This window comes from Miscanthus floridulus, chromosome 19 (genome assembly GCF_019320115.1).
Source record: "Miscanthus floridulus cultivar M001 chromosome 19, ASM1932011v1, whole genome shotgun sequence".
NCBI classification, from domain to species: domain Eukaryota; kingdom Viridiplantae; phylum Streptophyta; class Magnoliopsida; order Poales; family Poaceae; genus Miscanthus; species Miscanthus floridulus.
The window spans coordinates 15,079,077-15,100,859 of NC_089598.1; the positions used below are offsets into that span (position 1 = coordinate 15,079,077).

General features: G+C 47.5%; 2 protein-coding genes and 2 pseudogenes across 2 annotated transcripts; 2 read left to right on the forward strand and 2 right to left on the reverse strand.

Moving 5' to 3' along the window:
* Nucleotides 1-453: 453 nt before the first annotated feature.
* On the forward strand, nucleotides 454-1,095 carry LOC136525609 (uncharacterized). The gene has a single exon (XM_066518541.1). It carries the CDS (start codon nucleotides 454-456, stop codon nucleotides 1,093-1,095), a length of 642 nt encoding a protein of 213 aa, XP_066374638.1.
* Nucleotides 1,096-3,512: 2,417 nt separating this feature from the next.
* Nucleotides 3,513-6,028, reverse strand: LOC136525610 (uncharacterized; annotated as a pseudogene).
* Nucleotides 6,029-8,332: 2,304 nt separating this feature from the next.
* On the reverse strand, nucleotides 8,333-9,287 carry LOC136525611 (uncharacterized; annotated as a pseudogene).
* A 2,214-nt stretch (nucleotides 9,288-11,501) lies between these two features.
* Nucleotides 11,502-14,091, forward strand: LOC136525278 (uncharacterized). Its single transcript, XM_066518280.1, has 3 exons — nucleotides 11,502-12,135; nucleotides 13,034-13,337; nucleotides 13,766-14,091. Exons 1-3 carry the CDS (start codon nucleotides 11,626-11,628, stop codon nucleotides 13,822-13,824), a joined length of 873 nt encoding a protein of 290 aa, XP_066374377.1. The 5' UTR covers nucleotides 11,502-11,625; the 3' UTR covers nucleotides 13,825-14,091.
* Nucleotides 14,092-21,783: the final 7,692 nt, after the last annotated feature.

Consider the following 21,783-nt stretch of genomic DNA (forward strand, 5'->3'; position numbering starts at 1 on the left):
AAAATGTTGACATCTGGAAGGATCCATGGCTGCCGAGGGGGATGACATGGCGTCCGATGACACCACGTGGAAGAAATCTAATGCAAAAAGTGGAGGAATTGATAGATTCGGTGACTGAGAACTGGGATGTCCAACTTTTGTCCCAAACCTTCTGGGAGGAGGACGTGAAGCTAATAAGGTCGATCCCTGTTCACGTCGATATGGACATGCAGTGGGTTGGCATTTCGATAATAAAGGGGCTTTCTCAGTCAAGTCGGCATACAAAGTTCACCGAGCTTCTGAAGCTAGCAGGCAAGTGTGAGGAAGAACCGGTGGTGCAGAAGGAAGTGGAGAGGAATGGATGACTTTTGGTAGAAGCTCTGGAGTATTGACTGCCCACCCAAAGTGAAGCATTTTCTCTGGAGGCTTAGTCATAATACGCTAGCTGTTCGGACGGTGCTAAAACGGCGCGGTATGCCGCTAGATACAGTTTGCTGTATGTGCAGAAGATTATATGAAGATGGAGGCCACCTGTTCCTAAAATGCAAAGAAGTGAAAGCTATCTGGAGGGAGTTGAACCTGGAAGATGTAAGACAGGATTTAGCTGAAGCGGTTTCAGTGAAAGAAATGATGGTGAAGATCCTCAATCTGAACCATAAGCAGCAGCTTATGTCTATGATGCTGCTCTTGATATGGTGGGGGGAGAGGAACAAATGGAGAGAGGAAGGAAGACGGAGAACGGCTGGTGAAGTGGCGTACCTGACTGCCTTGCTGACAGACAGGTTTCAGGCAAAAGAAGCAAAACGCCTATTGCCGGATTTTCGTCAGGCTCAGAGCAGTCAGGCCCAAAAATGGAGAAAGCCCAACAGTGGTCATTTTAAGGTGAATACTGATGGAGCCTATGACAGTAACACCGGTTTGGAATGCTGGGGCTTCATTATCAGAGATGATCAAGGGATGATGGTAAAATCCAGCGCGGGAGAAGAAGCTTTTCTGCAGAATGCTCTCCATGCCGAGCTCTTGGGATGCCCCGCTGGCCTGACGGAAGCAGCAAGACTGGGTCTGAACCAAGTATGCCAGGAAGTCGACGCATCTGCGGATGAAAACTGCGATTGATGGTGAAGAATACAGGTTGTTAGCTCTGGGGAGAATTGTCACCGAGATAAAACACCTGCTGTTTTCAGAGTTTCAGTCATGGAGTGTGAGTGTCTGTCCTCGTTCTTGTAACAAAACTGCTGATGCTATAGCAGCGTATGGGTGTAAGAGTGCTACTGGTTCTCGTGTCGTGTGGGATGTAATGCCTCAGTTCATAGAGGCCTTGGTGATCAGTGATTTAGCTGAATCAGATTAGTAATGAGATCTGCTTTATCAAAAAAAAAAGTATACATAAAAAGTTTTTCCTTTAACAACCAATGACCCTTCATTCTAAATTATATAAAATTATATGATAATACTTTTTGAGTTGTTACTTTAGATAACTTATACACGTTTTGAGGCAAACATTATGACTTCAATATTAATATTTTAATGGTAAGCATTTTTGTTTTGTTCTTTAGAAAACAGTATTATGGCACATAAAATTATTCGATAGATAATTAAAGTTCAATATAATTAGGGTCCTGGTGCAAGTTGAAATGATCGTTTATACCTTTATAGTAGCTAAGATTTGAGTGGAGGAAGAAAACATTGAATAGAAGATACAATAATCACTAGGCTTTGGAAACGGGTTAAACGATTGCTTGTTTAGACGCACAATGAATATAGTGTTAGCTAGATACAAATTAAAAACGTATAGATGTATGCAGCCAACACAAAGATTAAAACATATATTGAGTAATTGATAATTTATCATATCTAGATAGAGATTATAGAGTATATGTATGGGTATGGTAGGAAATAATGAAGCACGCATTTACATAGTTTTGTATATAAATCAATGACAGGGCTGGATAAAAATACGCTTGAAATTTTGAGTTTAAATAAAAAGATTATTCAAGCGATTTTATAGACCAACCAAGGGTTGGACAGAAACGCTTAAAATTTAAACTAAACAGACAATTTCATTTAACTTTTTCATATACTCCTACATGGCTGGACAAAAAGAATACTCTTAAAACTTAGACTAGACAAACTACATGATTCAAACGGTTCTATAAACCAACACATTGTTGGAGAAAAAATTGGTTAAACTTTAAATTTATAAATATACATAGTCATGAAATAGTTTTTGTAAACTAATGCGTAGTCCGAGAAAAAATACACTTAAAAATTTAGTATTTTCAACATGTGCCACTCACTCTTGCACCCACCGCATCCTTGACCGACTTTGACAATGCAACACTGTCTCTGTCGCCTTTTGCCACCACCAGAATAAATTTGTCGCCGTTGCTCTTCTTCTCTGTATTTACCTCGTCTAACCGGTCTAATCCACCTATACGGTGACACCAACGCACCGCTTCACCGCCATCGCATCGTCCCCTATCGAGTTAGGTGACATAACCTGCGTCCATCACTACCCTTCCACCAAAACTAACCCATCACTAGTGTTTCACTCTCACCTTACCCCATCACTAACCGGTCTTTGTCGCCTCCTAGCCGGTGACACCAACAAGCCGTCTTGCCTCGCTGCCACCGTACGCTCGACCAACTTTGACGACGTAACGTTGCCTCCACCCTTACCCCCACACACCGGGTCTTCCACTACTACAAAAAGCATTTGTAGGGGCGGCTGGCGTTGGTTTGTAGAGGCGGCTCGACCAGCCGCCCCTATCATACCGTCTCTACAAATCATGCATTTGTAGGGGCGGTTCCCAAACCGCCCTTACAAATCGATTTGTAGAGGCGGCTGGTGTTATCAGCCGCCCCTACAAATCGATTTGTAGGGGGCGACTACAGTACCAACCGCCTCTACAGTACATTTTTTCGCCAAAAAAAATTCAAATTACCAACACGTGCTTTCCAAAATCATCCTGTGACGAGTAAAATACATGATCAAGTATCCTGACAAACTTGACTGTAATATTGTGGCACAAATAAGATTATTTAGCTAAAAGTTTCTAAACATCTTCTATAGTACAAGAATCACAATAATAACAAACAGTCTCATATTATGATAACAAAACATATATCTATATCACAAAAAGACTAAGCAAGCACTCAAGTGCTAACAAAACAAAAAATAGAGGTAGTATGTGTAGTATAAGTAGATATGTCTAACATGTAATAAATTGGCAAAGCGGGTCATAAGTTTCTTCTCATTTGCATCCCCAGGTGGATTCAGCAAAAACCACATGTTCATGGCCCCAAAGTTCAGTTTGTCAGTAACAAGATGAAATACATGTTTTTCAGGCTCCTGCAAATTTATAGCAAGAAAATCAAGAGTGCTATATAATTGGTCATTCAATGGTACACACAATGAAGAGATTACACTTCCAGCTTGAAGATGGTATTACAGTAACCTTCGCATTCATGATGGTTGAGTTGACCACAACTGATGCTGCCAAAACATTGTCCGAGAAAAGAGCATAATGGTATCAACGCAGCTGTTTGCATATCCTGATATCAATGCATTGTAAGGTCCAGATGTCCATGTGTGGCAATGCTCTCAAAAGCTGAACAACATCAAATACTGTCTATTTAATAGATTGCCAGCACCTAAACAGTGTACTTAACAAACAAAAGCGGATACCTTTGAAGGCTGAGTTTGGCTTCTTTCCCACTGCTGACAAACTATCTTGCGATGCAATTGTAGCCTGGTACTTTGGGGGAAGCCCCTTCACCAGATGCTTGCCACTGCTATGATTTTCGTCAATATTCCTAAAAAAGTCAAAATTTCACCAAATTTTAGAGTAGAGCTTTAAATACTGTCACAAGGCTACACAAAAAAATTTGGGTCCAAAATAAAAAAAATATATATATTTTGCCGAGTGCCATGGGAAGCACTCGGCAAAAATGTCTTTGCCGAGTGCCGGGCCCAGGAGGCACTCGGCAAAATTTGTTTTCAGAAAATAAAAAAACATTTTGCCGAGTGCCCAAGGATGACACTCGGCAAAGTTTAAAAAAAAAAATAAAAACAAATTTTGCCGAGCGCCTGGCTTTCCCGAGTGCTAGGCACTCAGCAAAGTCCAGATTTGCCGAGTGCCTGACTTTGCCGAGTGCCTAGCACTCGGCAAAGCCTGCTTTGCCGAGTGCTACACTCGGCAAAATATTGCTTTGCCGAGTGCCACGATATTTTGCACTCGGTAAAATATCAGGCACTCAGCAAAGTACAGTTTTCCAGTAGTGTTGGGAAGATCTGAAAAGATACATTGGAGTAAGTAAACTTATTACAACCATGCATTCTATAGTTTCACATCTACAAATATTTGATATAGGTACCGCTAAATGATTATATGAAGGGGCTTGGTACTTCTACATCACATGGCCTAAAAGTTAATAGTAAATAATATGTCTTTAAGTTCTTATAAATATTTTGGTAATGTATCACCAAAATAGTTCAGAAATCTATACACCATTGAGCTACGACGACTTTTGTGAAATCTATACACCATCATTATGGAATTGCGATTGACCTTACATTCCTAATAGATCCATTATTGACAAGGCACGGCTCATATCTGTATATCTAAACCATGTTGTATTGCAAAGGCTAGCTTCAAGGGTTATGGATAGGTACACAAAGCTATTGCTCCAGTTTATCACTACTTGATGAAGTAAATGAACTTTTGGACATAACTATATAGCATAAAAATTGTAAAATGGGCATGCAATGAAGCTACTATACCTTAGTGTAGAACCTCACGTAAGGTAATAAGATGGGGTCAAACCGGTCGCCCTCTCTTTCGCCAACCTTCCTCACTTTCTTTGACTTGATCGAGGTCGAGCGTGAAGATTCCAGCTGTAGATATGTTAATGAATATAGTGTTTGTGCCCTCCGCAAAGCCAACGTCTCAAGCTCCGTAACCCTGTGTTCAGCGGCGGATCCAGGAAATATTTTAGGGGGGACTGAACAACACTGCTGCTCGATCTTAAGTCTCAGCCCCCCCTATACTATAGAACTTTGCCTAAAAATTCATAGGGACTCTACAGTAATTTACACTGATTCGGTTTGGGTAGGGGAGGCTTGAGCCCCCCCCCCCCCCGCTAGATCCGCCCCTGCCTGTGTTCAACCCATTCACCAATGCCATTAGTAACATCTTGTTGTGTCCATATATGGATGCGATTGTTTGATAGGGCGGCAAGTCGATCCTAGCCCTCCGTCCTCTGCCTTAATGAGAATTGGCCTAGACACAGCTCGTGGCATGTTGATCTCGGATAACCAATGTGTACACAGGTCATCCTTGAGGATGCTTGTGCTATCTTCAAAGGAGAAGTATATGACATCTCCAATAACAAGACTCTGTTTGCGATGGCCTCTCAAGCGGTAGTAGGTGTAGTTGTGATTGCTATGATTGGGGCCGGAGGCACTCTACGCACCGGTCAGTGACGAGTAATTGGTCGCACATGCAAATATAGGGCTGTGAGGGTTGGTCTCTACAAAGACCACGCGGAACGGACCAGCTTGGCAGTCGAGGTGGTCGCAGCCGTCCTTGGCACACAGCACAGCCCCGGTGTAGGTGCGGCACGGGTAGGACGGGTAACTAGCAGAGGGCACGCTCAGGTGCTGTTGGCTGCCGGTGATGGGGTCCCAGACGATGAGTCCCCTCTTTGACGGGTCCCTGAAGACAGTGGATCAGCACACGGCCATGACGGCAGTCGACGGCCAACCAGCGGCTGTAGTCGACCGCGGGCGCATGCGAACGGGCGAGGTGATGGAGGTCGCTGGGACGAATTGCATGGAATCGTGATCGTAGTAGCGGTTCTGGATGTAGTCGAGCAGCGTCGGCGCTCCGTGGAATCCGCGGCAGCGGCGCAGAAAGCAGTCCCGGTCGGAGAGGACGCGACGCCACGACTTGCAGACGAGGCTGGCGCGGGCTACGTGCACGGGGTCGTCTGGAGGAAGCCGCACGAGGATCTCTTGGACGAGCTCCTCCGGCAGCGAAGATGCCATGTCGTCGCGGGTTATTGGATCTTGGATGCTATGGACCGGAGCGAGTCTACATACACACACACTTATACTTATATATATTGATTGAAAAAAAAAACTGAGCAGCAAGTGCTCCATATGCGATACGATCGATCCTCCAGGCCGGTCGAGCGTGTGGAAAACGGACGGCGACACGATCGAGGCCTTACGTTACGTGATACGAAATTGCTACTGTGCAAGCGACCGTTCCGTCCGGACAGATCCACACACGAATGACTCCACCACGCGGATGTGACCTCCCGCTTGCATCCAACATGTGACCCTCCGCTTTCACTTCCTCAGTCCGCTCGCTCGCTCTTGACACCCACTCGCTTCCGCGCGACACGCAGGTCGCTACTGTCGCTCCCTCCCCCTTCTTCCTTCGGCGACCTCCATGCCTTGCGCCATTCTCCAGGTCGCTCGGGGACGGACGCCGCACCCGCGCAGGTTGCCGCCGCCGCCGCTCCCTCCCTCCCACGACCTCCATGCGACCCCCCACTGGAGATGAGGACGAGGGTGGCGACTCCGGCGAGGTAGATCTAGATCTGAGCCCTCCTCCTTCTCCTCCTCCTCCACCTCCTCATCTGGATCTGAGCTCTCCTCCTCCCCTGGATCTGGATCTGGATATGAGGGACGCGGCGGTGGCTAAGGTTCTAGCGAGCTCTGTTGCAGTAGCCTTGTGTTTGCTATTGCAACAAGTAATTTTTCTTTGTTGTATTACTTTTTTTTTCTGATGTTGCATCTCGTATTGCGCTTTGTTTCTTGTTGTTGCAGTAGTTTTATTTTGCTCTTGCAACAAGTAATATTTCTTTGTTGCATTAGTCTTTTTTTACGTTGCTTTTCTCACATTTGCTTTTTGTTCTGTTTTGTTGCAGTAGCCTTGTTATGGTGTTGCAACAAGTAATATTTCTTTGTTGCGTTAGTTTTTTTTTCCTGATCTTGCATCCCGTATTGCAGTAACTTTGTTCTATTGTTGCAGTCGTTTTGTTCTGCTATTGTAGTAGACTTATTCTGATGTTGCATCTCGCATTGCGCTTTTGTTTGATGTTGCAAACAAGTAATACTTCTGATGGGAGCGCGGTGAGGATGCGACGCACCTAGCGTGGGCACGGCGGGGGGGATGGGTGGCGTGACAGGATGGCCGTGGGGAGGGGGTGCGGTGGGATGGCGGCACGGCGGGACGGAACGAGTCTACTGTTCCGTGAGGCAGCGGGCGCTAGGTGCTCCGTTGTTTTGGTAAGTATCGAAACGAATCTACTGTTCCATCGAGACGGCGGGTGTGTCTTGGTGCGTGGGGGGCAGGACACTCGGACGGGGCTCGATGAGCGTCCGGACACACCCCTAAATCCGGGCGTCCGGGCGTTAGGAGCGCCGTACGTGATAAGCTTGTTGCACAATACTTCATCAGCTCACCGAGTCACCGTCTCCTGACATGATTTTAGCACGAACGGCACTTCATGCACTAACACCAGTTCATGTAGGCAGTGCACTTCTTGAGACGATGAAGTAAAGGTTCCCAAAAAAACAAAAAACAAAAAGATGATGAAGTATAGGCCGTAACTCTAGCTTACCAAGCACGCATGGCCCTACTTGTCACTTCGCTCTAGAATTGCACGATAAACTCAGCCAGGATGGCCCCACTTGTCACTCGCTGCAGCGCTGGCTGGACCGAGAACTGGAACTGGAAGCCCGTTTTCGTGGGCAGGCTAGAGGCGCTGGGTTCGCTCACTCTTCCTCCCATCTCCTCTTCAGCCGGATTCGATTCCTGCCACTCCTGATTCCTATCCAGAAGTCTGCTCGATTATGGGTATTGCTTTCCTGCCACAACCTCGATACTTCCTACGATCTGCGGATCCAAGATCCATAGCTCCTTCGTTCACCAATTCTTTACGACGCAGCTCGCCTGAGCAACTCCTGTTCGACGAAATGCCGCGTGATCCCGAAGGCCAGAACCCAGCAATGCGCGCATGGCCACGGAGGGACGAGTTCCTGGCGGCTTTGGGTGGGCCCTCTTCCGAATCGTGGCCCGCACGGCACACGCACACCAGCGTGTTCGCTGGCGGTCCCCACCGTAGATGGCCCCGCACGGGCCCACCTGCCAGCTGGCGAGCGATGCAGCAACCGACCTGCGCTTGCCTTCAAATGGCCCCGCCTCGGCGGCGCCCACGCTAACCGTCGCAAACAACACCTGCTCTGCTGCTCTGCTTCCCTCTCCTTCCCCTCTCCCCCTCGCAACAGCGCCAATCCACTCGCCCACCGCGGCACCGCCGTACCACCAGTCCACCACAACTACCCGCCGGCCGGCCGGGATGAACCGCTTCCCCGACGGGACGCACGTGTGGCTGCGGAGCCGCGTTGTTCAACCCATTCACCAATGCCATTAGTAACATCTTGTTGTGTCCATATATGGATGCGATTGTTTGATAGGGCGGCAAGTCGATCCTAGCCCTCCGTCCTCTGCCTTAATGAGAATTGGCCTAGACACAGCTCGTGGCATGTTGATCTCGGATAACCAATGTGTACACAGGTCATCCTTGAGGATGCTTGTGCTATCTTCAAAGGAGAAGTATATGACATCTCCAATAACAAGACTCTGTTTGCGATGGCCTCTCAAGCGGTAGTAGGTGTAGTTGTGATTGCTATGATTGGGGCCGGAGGCACTCTACGCACCGGTCAGTGACGAGTAATTGGTCGCACATGCAAATATAGGGCTGTGAGGGTTGGTCTCTACAAAGACCACGCGGAACGGACCAGCTTGGCAGTCGAGGTGGTCGCAGCCGTCCTTGGCACACAGCACAGCCCCGGTGTAGGTGCGGCACGGGTAGGACGGGTAACTAGCAGAGGGCACGCTCAGGTGCTGTTGGCTGCCGGTGATGGGGTCCCAGACGATGAGTCCCCTCTTTGACGGGTCCCTGAAGACAGTGGATCAGCACACGGCCATGACGGCAGTCGACGGCCAACCAGCGGCTGTAGTCGACCGCGGGCGCATGCGAACGGGCGAGGTGATGGAGGTCGCTGGGACGAATTGCATGGAATCGTGATCGTAGTAGCGGTTCTGGATGTAGTCGAGCAGCGTCGGCGCTCCGTGGAATCCGCGGCAGCGGCGCAGAAAGCAGTCCCGGTCGGAGAGGACGCGACGCCACGACTTGCAGACGAGGCTGGCGCGGGCTACGTGCACGGGGTCGTCTGGAGGAAGCCGCATGAGGATCTCTTGGACGAGCTCCTCCGGCAGCGAAGATGCCATGTCGTCGCGGGTTATTGGATCTTGGATGCTATGGACCGGAGCGAGTCTACGGACACACTTATACTTATATATTATATTGATTGAAAAAAAAACTGAGCAGCAAGTACTCCATATATATGTGATACGATCGATCCTCCAGGCCGGTCGAGCGTGTGGAAAACGGACGGCGACACGATCGAGGCCTTACGTTACGTGATACGAAATTGCTACTGTGCAAGCGACCGTTCCGTCCGGACAGATCCACACACGAATGACTCCACCACGCGGATGTGACCTCCCGCTTGCATCCAACATGTGACCCTCCGCTTTCACTTCCTCAGTCCGCTCGCTCGCTCTTCCCCCGCTCTTGACACCCACTCGCTTCCGCGCGACACGCAGGTCGCTACTGTCGCTCCCTCCCCCTTCTTCCTTCGGCGACCTCCATGCCTTGCGCCATTCTCCAGGTCGCTCGGGGACGGACGCCGCACCCGCGCAGGTTGCCGCCGCCGCCGCTCCCTCCCTCCCACGACCTCCATGCGACCCCCCACTGGAGATGAGGACGAGGGTGGCGACTCCGGCGAGGTAGATCTAGATCTGAGCCCTCCTCCTTCTCCTCCTCCTCCACCTCCTCATCTGGATCTGAGCTCTCCTCCTCCCCTGGATCTGGATCTGGATATGAGGGACGCGGCGGTGGCTAGGGTTCTAGCGAGCTCTGTTGCAGTAGCCTTGTGTTTGCTAGTTGCAACAAGTAATTTTTCTTTGTTGTATTACTTTTTTTTTCTGATGTTGCATCTCGTATTGCGCTTTGTTTCTTGTTGTTGCAGTAGTTTTATTTTGCTCTTGCAACAAGTAATATTTCTTTGTTGCATTAGTCTTTTTTTACGTTGCTTTTCTCACATTTGCTTTTTGTTCTGTTTTGTTGCAGTAGCCTTGTTATGGTGTTGCAACAAGTAATATTTCTTTGTTGCGTTAGTTTTTTTTTCCTGATCTTGCATCCCGTATTGCAGTAACTTTGTTCTATTGTTGCAGTCGTTTTGTTCTGCTATTGTAGTAGACTTATTCTGATGTTGCATCTCGCATTGCGCTTTTGTTTGATGTTGCAAACAAGTAATACTTCTGATGGGAGCGCGGTGAGGATGCGACGCACCTAGCGTGGGCACGGCGGGGGGGATGGGTGGCGTGACAGGATGGCCGGGGGGAGGGGGCGCGGTGGGATGGCGGCACGGCGGGACGGAACGAGTCTACTGTTCCGTGAGGCAGCGGGCGCTAGGTGCTCCGTTGTTTTGGTAAGTATCGAAACGAATCTACTGTTCCATCGAGACGGCGGGTGTGTCTTGGTGCGTGGGGGGCAGGACACTCGGACGGGGCTCGATGAGCGTCCGGACACACCCCTAAATCCGGGCGTCCGGGCGTTAGGAGCGCCGTACGTGATAAGCTTGTTGCACAATACTTCATCAGCTCACCGAGTCACCGTCTCCTGACATGATTTTAGCACGAACGGCACTTCATGCACTAACACCAGTTCATGTAGGCAGTGCACTTCTTGAGACGATGAAGTAAAGGTTCCCAAAAAAACAAAAAACAAAAAGATGATGAAGTATAGGCCGTAACTCTAGCTTACCAAGCACGCATGGCCCTACTTGTCACTTCGCTCTAGAATTGCACGATAAACTCAGCCAGGATGGCCCCACTTGTCACTCGCTGCAGCGCTGGCTGGACCGAGAACTGGAACTGGAAGCCCGTTTTCGTGGGCAGGCTAGAGGCGCTGGGTTCGCTCACTCTTCCTCCCATCTCCTCTTCAGCCGGATTCGATTCCTGCCACTCCTGATTCCTATCCAGAAGTCTGCTCGATTATGGGTATTGCTTTCCTGCCACAACCTCGATACTTCCTACGATCTGCGGATCCAAGATCCATAGCTCCTTCGTTCACCAATTCTTTACGACGCAGCTCGCCTGAGCAACTCCTGTTCGACGAAATGCCGCGTGATCCCGAAGGCCAGAACCCAGCAATGCGCGCATGGCCACGGAGGGACGAGTTCCTGGCGGCTTTGGGTGGGCCCTCTTCCGAATCGTGGCCCGCACGGCACACGCACACCAGCGTGTTCGCTGGCGGTCCCCACCATAGATGGCCCCGCACGGGCCCACCTGCCAGCTGGCGAGCGATGCAGCAACCGACCTGCGCTTGCCTTCAAATGGCCCCGCCTCGGCGGCGCCCATGCTAACCGTCGCAAACAACACCTGCTCTGCTGCTCTTCTTCCCTCTCCTTCCCCTCTCCCCCTCGCAACAGCGCCAATCCACTCGCCCACCGCGGCACCGCCGTACCACCAGTCCACCACAACCACCCGCCGGCCGGCCGGGATGAACCGCTTCCCCGACGGGACGCACGTGTGGCTGCGGAGCCGCGTGCGGCGCGGGTACCTCCACGCCGACGAGGACGGGTCCGGCGTCTCCCTCAGCACGGACCGCGCGACGCTGAATGCGGCGTGGCAGGTGCACCGGATCGTGCGCCAGGGCGTCGCCTACATCCTCCTCCGGTGCGCTGCCTACGGCCGCTACCTCGCGCTCTCGGCGTCCCTGGCGAGGGACGGCCACCGCGGCCGCGAAGCCGCCCAGAGCGACTTCAGCGAGCCGCAGCAGCTCAACGTCAGGTGGAGGGCCGTCTTCGAGCCGGATGGCAGCGGCGACGTCCTCCTGTTCTGCAACTTGGGGGTGGGCCAAGAACGCTACCTCCGCGCCAACGGTAGGCACCGCCGCTGGAACAACGGCGTCACCGCCGATGTCCTTGGCGACGGGAGCACGATGATGCACTGGACGGTCGTGCAGATCCCCCTGAGACCAGCGCCGCCTGCCCTTCCAAGACCATCTACGGTGAGTTCACTGTTCCTTCTCCTAGAACACGGTTCTTAGCTGCCGATTCCCTGAATGGCGCTTGGAGCAACAATTCGGTTACGTAAATTTTGTCGAAGAACTCCTGAATCTTGTCTATTGCGTGGTGCAATCCTTACATTTAGTCTGGCCGAATTCTGTGTTTGTTATTGAATTCTTGCTATCCTCTGCATTCGGTTCTTGGAACCTGTCGATTCTGTGAACGGCTTACTTAGTTACTTGGAGCAACAGTTCTGGTGACCTCGTTGCGTAAATTTTGTCGAAGAACTGCTGAATCTTGGCTATTGCATTGCCCTGGGAGCAATTCTTATATTTAAGTGGCAGAATTCTGCATTTGTTCCTGAATTCTTGCTCTTCTGCATTAGGTTCGCTTTAGGGACAAGCCAGTTTATCCAATATTTCTCCATTCTAGATTATGATCGCTTTATGTAATTCTGTCTGTCATTCGTTAACTTGCAAAGAATCAAGGTCTGTTGAGACCATGGGGTTCCTAGTTAAGTGAGCTGTGGGTTTCTGTATACGTTTTGTTCTCGTTACAATGTCTATTCAGATACCTGCGTTTTCTGTGGCAACAGGATCTGGGAGTCCACACTGGCCTGTTCCATTGGCCATTGCGTTCCCCTGGGTGCAATCCTTACATTTGGCCTGCCTAAATTCTGCATTCGTTCTTGAATTCTTGCTCCTCTGCATAAAGTTTATTCTCTATACTAGATTATGATCTTACGAAGTTCTGTCTGTAATTCGTTAATCTGCAAAGGTCTGTTGAGGCTATGGGGTTCCTAGTTAAGAGAGGCAGAGAGCTGTTGCTTTCTGTATGCGTTTTGTTCTTGTTACAATGTGTATTCAGATACGAATTTACCTGTGTTTTCTGTTGCAATAGGATCTGGGAGTCCCCACTGGCCTGTTATGGCGGCGCACTGGGCCCATGGTGGACCGGCAGCGAACAATCCGGTACATGCGGGCAGGCGATGAGGAAAACTTACTCGGCACGGAGACATTCAGTTTCTTGGGGCGGTCCGTGTTCAACCTGACGAACGAGGTGGCGACGAAAGTGGGCGTGGACATGTCCACAATCACACTGTGCGTGCACGCTGGCTTGCATGGGCGGCTGACCCCTCTGGTCGTCGACCTGCCTCGCAGCGAAGACCCTTTGGACATCGTCGTCCTCCCCAACAGTTCACCAGGTGAAAACTTTGCAGTTCCCTCAGTTGTATGGCATATGTTTGTAGATCATACCACTATCATATTGATGAGGGTAGCTTCATATGCACATATGTTCTATACTCTTCTTGGGAACTTACTTTTAGATAAGTACACCACCTCGTTCGTAGATCATACTACTATCAGATTCTTGGGACCTTACTTTTAGATAAGTACTTTTACATATGCTCATATGTTCAATATTCAGTTAGGAACAACATGAAACATGCTGCAGATAGCTCAAGCAGTTCAAAAAAAAAAAAAAACAGTTGTGTGTTGACCTTGCTACTAATTGTCCTTTTTTGTTATTTCACAAAAGCGTGTTAGATCATTGAATCCTGCAATAGTTTTGCAGCACCATTGCATGCTGTCTAACTGACACATTGTTTTTACTTGCCGGTTGCAAATTCAGCTGCTAGGGGATTGCGGCACCCAAATGTGGATGCACCTGAACCCGCACCCGGCATATAGGAGCAGGATTGATCACAGCAACTTCGTGATTGATCTCTCGGATACAGCGACATGAGAATAGGTCTTCTTTCATGGTTCATGTAGTTTCAGAGAACACAGCAACTCTTCTGGTTTCTGGTAGTTTTGTTGGAGGCATTCTCCTGACTGAAAGCAGTTTATCTTGTCCATTCAGTTTTAGTACTCACGAACTGATCTAGTTACTATCTTCATCTCTGTTACTATTTGGATGGAGTTAGTGCTTGAACAATTTTGCGCAGTGGCGTTGGTTGTACTTAGCATCTTCATCTCTATTGGGTGATAATACACATTTTGATGGCTTACTCTATATTTTTCTCCTGAATCCTAATACGCCAGATTTTTCAGTCTGTTTTCTGAGCTTAGCTTTCAGTCTTGAACTGAAGAAAATCATGGCTGTATCATTTGTTCGCTGAAGTTCTGCTTCTGCACCCAACTTCATATATGCTCGCTATTTCCTAGTTCATTCATCAGATTAATGGAACGTTATGTTGAAAAGGTCATGGAGGCAGTACATTTTCAGAAGTCTATATCTTTTGTTAATCATGATTCTTTTGGTATGAAGATTTTTTTATGAGGAAAGGTATGAAGAATTTGACAGGTAATGTTTGGCAACTCTGTTGTGAGCTGCTCCTTTCCTAAGTGTTCGTCAATACAACTGCTGTATACTGTTGAACAGTTGGATGTTACAAATGTACTGTTCAACCACGCAAAAAAACCGAGCACCATTTTTACTGAACTTGTGTGTATACTGTTAACTGTTGGATGTTCCCAATATACATGGCTGTTTACGTGCACAGTCAGCAGATTCGCAGGTCAACCGTTTCCAAAAGGAATTATATGCAGTGAATTTCTTATAAATGATGTTCAGTTGATCATAATACTGATGGGACTGGGAATGTCAATTGCATTACTAGTATTTTCATGACAGCTCTGTAGTTTTCAGTTTTTTTGCTTCATGACACATCTTCACTGCTCCCTCCGTTCTAAATTATAAGTCGCTTTGATTTTTTTAGTTCATCTGCTTTGCTATGTATCTTGTCAAAGTGACTTATAATTTAGAACAGAGGGAGTACATCACAATATCATACTGATGACAATAGAACACCGTTCTCTCTAAAATAGCTCACATGTTCAGTTCAGAGTACCTCTGTAGTTTCGAAGTTGCTGTTCTAAGAGATGTGTGAAATAGTTGCTGCATGCATGTACAATCCACTTCTTCGGAAATTTTGCTTCAGGAAATGGTAGCTTTTGTCAATGAGTAACTTGAAACATGCGGAGAAGCAGGAGCAGTTCAGAAAATTGAGTAGTTTCAATTGTTAGAAAAACTACAGATGACCCTGCTACTGATTTCTCCTATCTTTTTTTTTTGTTATACAGTAGTATTTACAAAAGTTTGTTACATTATTCAACTGCTGCAGATAGCTGCATCACCCATAACATGCTTCCTAACTGACTTTGTTTTCACTTGCCCGTTTGTGAATTCAGCTGCTGCTCAATTGTGGCACCCCAATGTTGGAACCCTAGAGGTGTAAGAGAGCATGACTACTGACAAAGTGACAACAACTTCGTGACTCATTTCTTCAGAATCAAAATGCTGCTTCGGATACAAAGGCATGAGAAGTAGCCGTCATTCTTTCGTTCGTCTAGTTTCAGAAACCTCAGGGACTCTTCAGCTTTCTGGTAGTTTAGTTGGAGGTATTCTCCAGAAAGGAAGCAGTATAGCTTGACACCAGTTTCAGACTGCTCAAAAGCATAATTTCCACATGATGCTTGAAAGATTTTGCTTTGTGTAGTTACAGACTGTCAGGTGATAACAAGAATGTTGCTGGTTTACTCTGTAATTGCTCCAGAATCCTGACACTAGCTATTGCAGTCCAAAGCTTTCTGGACTAACCTTTCAGTTATTAACTGACAAAGTGACAATCATGGCTATATCATTTATTAGCTGAAAATATGTCACGTGCATAAAAAAAACTCGGGCTGCTAGAGTGCTAGGTAGATATCCCGAGCTATTTTAGCTTAAGGTAGAGTACTTCTCACCCAGCCCGAAAAAACCCCTGAACCTTGTACCCCGTCCGCACACAAAGGCCTGTTACCCGGTGATAGGACCGTTCCATTTTACCCATGCTTTAGGAACGTGGGATAAGCAAGGAGGTTTTTTTCCACACCGTCGACCAGAAATTCGCCTGACCAAAGGATTTGAACTCTGGTCACGTCACTCGGAGGCTTGACCAACTGGTCTAGTAACCGTAGGATATGTCATGTGCATAACTTCATCAACCCAGGCACCATTTCCTGATATATTTTAATCAAATGTTAAGGTGTCAAGTTTATTGTTACCTTTTTTTTGTTCAAAAAAACTCGTGAGTGAGGCCCGACGCAGGTGATGATATGTGGACTTTGGTTGCTGATGACAGATTCACCGGAGTCGCTGGGCTCTGGCTACCCGCATCGTGTCTGTTTGTAGTCTGGGCCCTGGCACGGGACCCGCCTGTCAGTGGACGGCGGCACATCAACGTCACCTACAGGCTATAGTCTCGGAGGCTTTTACCTGTGTACCCTTAAAAAAGATGCCACACTCCTGCGTATCCCTCAAAAGTTGGTCGTCACCTACATGCCCTCGCTCAAACTTTTTTTTTCCCTCACGCCATTCCGTCGGCATTTGCTCTTAACGGTGGGTAACGGCTCTGGAGAATGACTCAGTTGCCCTTGGGCTTGTATGGGCGTCTGAACTTTTTCGTTTCCCCTGTGCCATTGCCAGGCCAATTGGCTTTGGCGCCAGCGTGTCCGAGCCAGCTGCTGCACCCTCTTGTCCATTGGTGCATGGACTACAGCTGCCTGGAACCTTACTGCAAGAATGTTCATCAGAATGTTCAGATAAATCTAGATGGAACCAATATGTATCCTAAATCACTAGTTGTAGTTTTCTATGTATTAATGAACTGCACATATGCAACACATACAACTTACTTCATTCAATTTCATAAGCAGAAGTGTGTTCACTATTGAATGAAACCAGTGTGCCTAAGCAAGTACAGTATCAGAATGCAACTCGGTCTCCATCTCAAAAGTCTACAATTCAAGCTGAAACCGAAGCACAGGTATATGTTGGTCTCCGAACACTTAAAAAATGGGGTCCAATAAGTAAAATGCACTATCTAATAGCAGATCCTACCTTGGCAGTGCGGAGATATAAAGATTGTTTTCACCCAGTAGATACGCCAAGACCATCCAAGGCCTATCTGATGCACACAAGACCGTCATTAAGAAGATCGGTTTTGGAGGATGCTGACAAAGATTGTGAGGAGGTAACTCTTTGCCAAGACCATCCAAGCCAATACCTCTTCGCCATACGATGCTGACAAAGATTGTGAGCAGGTATAACATGGAAATTAAAAAAAAAATTACTCCCTGTTACTCACCTTCCTATGACTCCATCAGATGTATACCACATCATGGATCTTCAGATAGAAGGCAGTGATATAGTAGTTCATGACAATATAAAGATCAATTGCCTCAAAAAAAAAGACAATATAAAGATCAATAAAGAATTGTTCTATGCATACAAAAGCCAATCCCCAGGTGACAATCCTATTACTCTAAAGGCTCTTGAGCATAAGTCCAAGTACCCTGATGATCACTTCATACGTCAATTTATTTTGTACACCATCGGACGTATTTTGGCACCTACTACGAAAGAGCATGTTCATTCTAAATATTTGGCAATAGTTGAAAGAGTGATGACATTCCACACTTTAACTGAGGCCAATTCACATTGTGTGATTTATTGAGCTGCTTACAAAATTTCAAAGAGGGAACGCACAAAAATCTTCAGGGTAATTTGGCTTTGCTGCAAGTGCTACTTCTCTATGTGAAAACATATAGACAAATGCTTATAGAGATCAATATATGTAGCACATGTCTCACAATGTTTATCCGTTTGATTATTACTACTGGTATTGGGAGCATGTCCATGCTTACAGCAACCACGGTGTTTCCTACTTTCCTGTGCCTCATCCGCTGATGGAACGGTGGGATGAGCGAAACACAAATCTTAGAATGGATGTTTATCAGGCTGACAACATAGTCTTCCTAGCAGGATTCACTTTCGTCTTCGGTTCTTGAATCTGCACCGCGGACAACTACAACACGCTCCATGGTCACCTCATAGAGGTTGAAGCAAATCAGACTCTTCCAGCGAAATCTCAGGAGAGGATCTCGTCGAGGAGATCGACAATTCGATTTCCGGTCCTACTCGGATTCAGAAAACAGTTCAAGCAACTGGAGTCTAACTCGGACACGCGTGCTTCGTCCTAGTCAAATCTCAACACGCTGGACGCTGGACGCTGGCTCGGACACGCTGGCGCCAAAGCCAATTGGCCTGACAATGGCACAGGGGAAACGAAAAAATTCACGCCCATACAAGCTCAAGGGCAACTGAGTCATTCTCCAGAGCTGTTACCCACCGTTAGGAGCAAATGCCGACGGAATGGCGTGAGGGAAAAGAAAAGTTCGAGCGAGGGCATGTAGGTGACGACCAACTTTTGAGGGGTACGCAGGAATGTGGCATCTTTTTTAAGGGTACACAGGTAAAAGCCTCACAGTCTCGCCAGGCCTGCAGGCCATCGCGGCGTTGCCTTGAAATTCCCCGGCGGCTCGGCGACCCCTCCTCTCTGTCCCCTTCACTGTGCACCGCCGTTCGCCTTCCCAAACAGGGCGCCGCGCGCACGGGCGTAACGTCACGCAATCACGCCGCCCCCAACAGGCTTGGGGTCACCCTGCGCCCGCCCAAATCCTTATTGGGCACGCGCGCGCCGCTAACTGAAGTGGCGCGCGCGACGATTCCATGGCCAGAACTGAGGAAGGAGTGGGGTTGGGGTGGGGGCGGGGCCAGGGGGCAGGCGGTTGGCGGTGCGGCCAGTGACGAGGTCGCCATGACCGGGGCGGTGGACGAGGCTCGGCGGCGGAGGCAGAGGAGGTTAAGTTTCAGATTTTGCAGGGCATCCATGGTCGGTGGGCTTAGAAAGAGGGCCTAGGACGGTGGTGGTGGGTTGTGGGCGGCGAGCGAGGCGACAGGGCGCCGCTGAGATGGTGGTGGAAGATATCCGGTTGGGCGGAGTCGGCAGCGGGGGCGAGGAGTCGCCGGTGAGGTGTCCGATTGGTGTTAGTGAAGGATAGGGAAGGTTGGGCGGGGGTGGACTACGGGGCGGTGAGGTTGCCAGCGGCCTAGTCGGTGCTCAAGGCAGCAGAGGCAGGAGAAAGAGCTGCGGACAGAGAAAGAAAACCGTGCGCCAGTAACCTTCCCGAATCCCGACGTGCGCGCGTTGATTAAGAGCCCTGCGCATGAATCCATCCGGACCCGGCGCAAGGGGTAGGTCGGTGATCGTGGCCCATACCTCCTCCGCGGTGAATGGCAGACCCAACGCGGAGAGATCGGCCTATGTGATCCCGAGAAAGTAACCCACAGGACTTCTTAAGCAGAAGCTTGGTATCACCGTTGACTCTAAAACTGTAGACGCCGAGGTCGTTGAAAAGTTTCGCGTGACCTTTGCGGCCCCTTTGTCAGTCTACAAGCAGGAGGCACTACTGGCGTTATTTGGGGACGAATTCGGTCCGGTGGCCATGAACCTGGATTTGGCCGGATTTGATGCCGAGGATATTGGGCTTTGTGCTCAGCTGGTTTGTCGCAAAATACTACTGTGTAAATCACAATCACGTGTGTTGTTTTAGTCATTGGTCTCGATAATAAGTGGATTACCATGGGCAGCGTAGGTTGTAACAAACTTTACTTCTGCTTAATGAAAAATGTGCTATAGCACAATCGTAAAAAAAACCAGGACCCGGTTGGCCGAAAACCTATTGGCGTCGTCATATAATCTAATATCTATATCTATACCTAATAATAAAGAGGCAAAATTTCTTGCACACTTTTTTCATCTAACCTACCGCTCATAGTTTCGATAATAAGAAAGTTTTGATTTCCACGGTCCCCCTTCTGGTCTCTGTATCCGTGCCCATATCCTTTACTTTTCAATCCAAATACGGTATCTAGGCGGGCGTCGCTCGAGGTGGAGGCAGAGCCACGGAGTAGGTGGCGTAGCGCTAGGCGTGGACGGATGCGAGCAGGGACTAGGAGGAGGGGAGCAGGCGACCAGCGCAGCGTACATGGCAAGGAAGAGCGCCACCCAGGTCCGTCTCCGGCTCAGCGCCCGCAACAGGAGCAACGTCCACAGGGGCCACGCCGTTGGCTCGGCCGCCCCACCGCCAGATCCATGGACGGATGGGAAGCTAGGAGCAGAGCCCAACTGAGGAGCGAGGGATTCTCGGCCCCAAATTGAGTTCGACGTGAGCAGCTTGTGTGAGGCAAGGCGAGTGTCGGTAAGAGAAGCGAACGCCCCATGGATCGCTTTGTGGGATGAGGCCAGGCAAGCGGGTGAGACGAGGCGAGAGGCGGTGAAGGAACGCATGCCATCGTTCGAACCTTCGAGGTGAGGAAAGAAACAGATTTACCGTAGCCGCATAGATTTTACAGAGAAAATAAAGGTTCGTGCATGAACTTTTATAATTTGACCCCAATAAATACCAAAACTTTGCACTACCGTTAAATTTCTTTTTTTTTGTTCCCGCTAGTAAAGTATGGGACAATTTTCCCTCTTTTGCATTTCCTTCACATGCATCAGTGAATGGAGTTCTTATTTCTTTTTTTGTTTGTTTCCCATAAATACTAAAGAAAAAACATAAAAGCAATAATAAAAGACCGTTGAAATTTTTACCTCTAAATTGCGATAAAATTTTGATTAAGAACAAGACTTTTCTTATTAGAACATGGTCCAACCGATTACAACATGGTCCAATAGATGGTCAAATTAATAAACTGTAAATTAAAATATTAGGTAATTTGTTGTCTAGTCTAGTCTAAATAAATACACTTCTACATGCACCAGTGCAATCCACGATGAGCGTTGTCACGTGTGGATAGTAGAGAGATCTGTCTCGTCATAATGACCATCAGACATACCAATACATGACATATCAACAACTAACTCCTTAGTGATTGAAATAAAAAAATAAATTATAGATTTTTATAGATCCTCAAATATTATCAATGTCCGCCCTGATATTTAACACTACTTCAGCAGTACTTTTCAGCGAAAGAACAATGTTTTTCTCTCACAACAAATCAACATCAGCAGCCATGATCATTGTAAAATAAATTATATTTTTAAAATTTTATAGAAGGATAATATATAAATAGTTATATAGCATTCTTGTTCACATTTTCTATGAATATTATAGCTTACTTTCTCAGCATTCTTATTCTCATTTTCTATGAATATTCGATAGCTTATTTGCCCTATTATAACACGTAGGCATCTTTGCTAGTAATAATAAAGAGGCAAAATTTTAGCCTATTTTTTGTTCGTCCATTTTTTGTCCATCTCCATCGAACTTCGGAACAATGGAGAGTTTCTTTCATCTGGATTTATATAACTCGTACTTATATGAATTAGAATAGTTCTTGTCTAGCGCGCGATACGGAGTTCGATTCCAAAACATATTTGGTCATCCACAACAATAGGAGTATGCGAAAGAAAAAATAGAAAGTACAAAAGAGAAACACGATAAGGGACAAAAAAATCAAGTGGAACACGGAAAAAGAAATCACGTACTCCATCCGTTCTAAAGTATAAGTAGCTTTGATTTTTTTGCTTCATCTATTTTACTATTTGTCTAGACAAACTATTATATCTAGATGCATAGCAAAATAGATGTACAAAAAAAGTAAAAATGACTTATAATTTAGAACGGATGGAGTAAAAGATTTTGGGTCACGTGAATTAGGATTCTTTGTGTGGTTTAACATATTTATGAAAGATTTCTCTTATTTTATTCCTTTCTATTTGAATTAGGATTCCTATTTAGGTTATTTAGATTTAGAAT

Excerpts from the sequence above, each read along its gene's own strand:
- LOC136525278 (XM_066518280.1), top strand. The coding sequence starts at position 11,626 with ATGAACCGCTTCCCCGACGGGACGCACGTGTGGCTGCGGAGCCGCGTG. Across the intron at positions 12,136-13,033 it reads CCCTTCCAAGACCATCTACG|GATCTGGGAGTCCCCACTGG; the intron begins GTGAGTTCACTG and ends CTGTTGCAATAG. Across the intron at positions 13,338-13,765 it reads CCTCCCCAACAGTTCACCAG|CTGCTAGGGGATTGCGGCAC; the intron begins GTGAAAACTTTG and ends TTGCAAATTCAG.
- LOC136525609 (XM_066518541.1), top strand. The coding sequence starts at position 454 with ATGCCGCTAGATACAGTTTGCTGTATGTGCAGAAGATTATATGAAGAT.